The sequence below is a fragment of the Tupaia chinensis genome, unplaced genomic scaffold (genome assembly GCF_000334495.1).
Source record: "Tupaia chinensis unplaced genomic scaffold, TupChi_1.0 Scaffold000159_1, whole genome shotgun sequence".
Classification (NCBI taxonomy): Eukaryota; Metazoa; Chordata; class Mammalia; order Scandentia; family Tupaiidae; genus Tupaia; species Tupaia belangeri.
This window is the reverse complement of record NW_006159630.1, coordinates 6,387,336-6,389,028: the sequence shown is the minus strand read 5'-3', so window position 1 is coordinate 6,389,028 and position 1,693 is coordinate 6,387,336. Positions and strand designations below refer to the sequence as shown.

Genomic DNA, 1,693 nt, shown 5'->3' with positions numbered 1-1,693 from the left:
CCAACAGATGACATAATGGTTACATCACTGGACTCCCATATAGTCGACCATGGTTCAAGTCCCAGACCTGGTGGCTTAAAATTCACGCTGGGCACACGTGCGTATGTGCCCAAGATCTCGAAAAGAGAATGGAGAAGGGATTGCAGCGTGGCCATCCCCCCAGGGGTGATTTCTCACTTTCTATCTCCTTAGCTCATGGCAATCACATGTGCCCTATAGCAAAAATTAAATATATAAATAAAACAATTTAAAAACAGAGAGACAAACCACGTTCCAGTTTGGAAGGCTTACTATCATCAGTTGTTTCCAGTTAATCTAGAAAAGTAGGGCAATTCCGGTCAACAACCCTCGTGGAGTTTTTATGGGAGGGGGGGTGGCTGTTTCTTTCCTTTTTTTTTTTTCCGTTTTTTTTTTTTTTTTTTAGGTTTTTGCCATATGGCGTGTGAGTTCACCAGGGAGAGAGAGAGGGAAAGTGAGAAATCACCCCCCGGGGGAATATGGCCATGCTGCAATCCTTCTCCTCCTGGGATTTTGGGCATGCACACACACCCAGAGTGATTTTCAAGCCCCCAGGTCCAGGACCTCAGTCGTGTGGAGTCCAGCAGCTTAACCACCATTCCACCTGCTGACCCTACAGGTTCACAAGTTTCTAAACAGAAATCGGGAACACCTGGACGCTGCTGTGGTGGAAATGCTTGACCAGAGCCAGCTGCAGGTGCCTGGCCTGCCCCCAGCCTGCCCCTCCACGCTGTCCTCTGGTCCCATCCTTCTCCCCAGGACACTTTTGCCCAAGGGGCTGTCCCTCAAGCCTGGCACCTTGGACTGTGAGCGGAGCTTACCAGGGCCTGGTCGCTGAGGTTCCCCAGGGCTGTGGGGGCAGATGGGTGGGCCCAGGATGCCCCAGGCTCAGGCCCCTTTGCCCACAGCTGGTGGGCAGCCTGTTCCAGGAAGCAGAGTTCCCATCTGGGGGTGGCAAAGCCACGCTGGCCTCTCGCTTCCAGCAGTCCCTGGGAGACCTCATAACCCGACTGGGCAGGTAAGAACGATGCCTCCCACACCTGACCTCTGGGAGCTGGGGAGGCTGGCCTATGCCCAGGTGACCCCCCTTTCACCCATCAGGGGCCACAATTATTTCATCCAGTGCATCAAGCCCAACCCCGGGAAGGTAAGCTCCCTTGGTCCCCAGGCACTCCCAACTCATCCCGCCCTGTTGGAATCCCCCGTGGCCTGAGGCCCTCAACCCCAGCGCTTGTCTCTGGGCTCGGCCGCAGCTCCCAGGCCTCTTTGACGTGGGACACGTGGCAGAGCAACTGCGCCAGGCAGGCGTCATGGAGGCCGTAGGCACCCGCGCTGCCAACTTCCCCGTGCGCCTACCCTTCCAGGTCTTCCTGAGCAGGTAGGTCCAGGGTGGGTGCCCACGGCAGCCTCAGGCTCCTCCTGGGTGCAGATGACCCGCTGTCAGGCTTCCCTGGGCACCCACCATCTTCCCCTTTCAGGCCTCACTGCCCCCTCTCCACCAGAAGCCCTCTCCTGGCTGATGCCAGAGAGGGGACCAGCAACGGGGCAGTGTCTGCCCAGGGAAGGTGCCCACGTTCTAGTGTGGGCTGAGTCAGTGGGATGGGGAGGGAGCGCAGGGCCAGGGCAGAGCTGGGCCAACAGGAAGGAGGTGGAGGGCACCAGAGACAGCGGCGGC

General features: G+C 57.8%; 1 protein-coding gene across 1 annotated transcript in view; it reads left to right on the top strand.

The window, feature by feature from the left end:
• Positions 1–1,693, top strand: part of MYO15B (myosin XVB) — a 42,485-nt gene that overhangs the window by 14,917 nt on the left and 25,875 nt on the right. The window contains exons 20-23 of the mRNA XM_027770814.1: positions 638–715; positions 927–1,036; positions 1,120–1,165; positions 1,272–1,396. Of these exons, the coding sequence (XP_027626615.1) occupies positions 638–715; positions 927–1,036; positions 1,120–1,165; positions 1,272–1,396 (359 nt within the window). The remainder of the gene's footprint in view (positions 1–637; positions 716–926; positions 1,037–1,119; positions 1,166–1,271; positions 1,397–1,693) is intronic.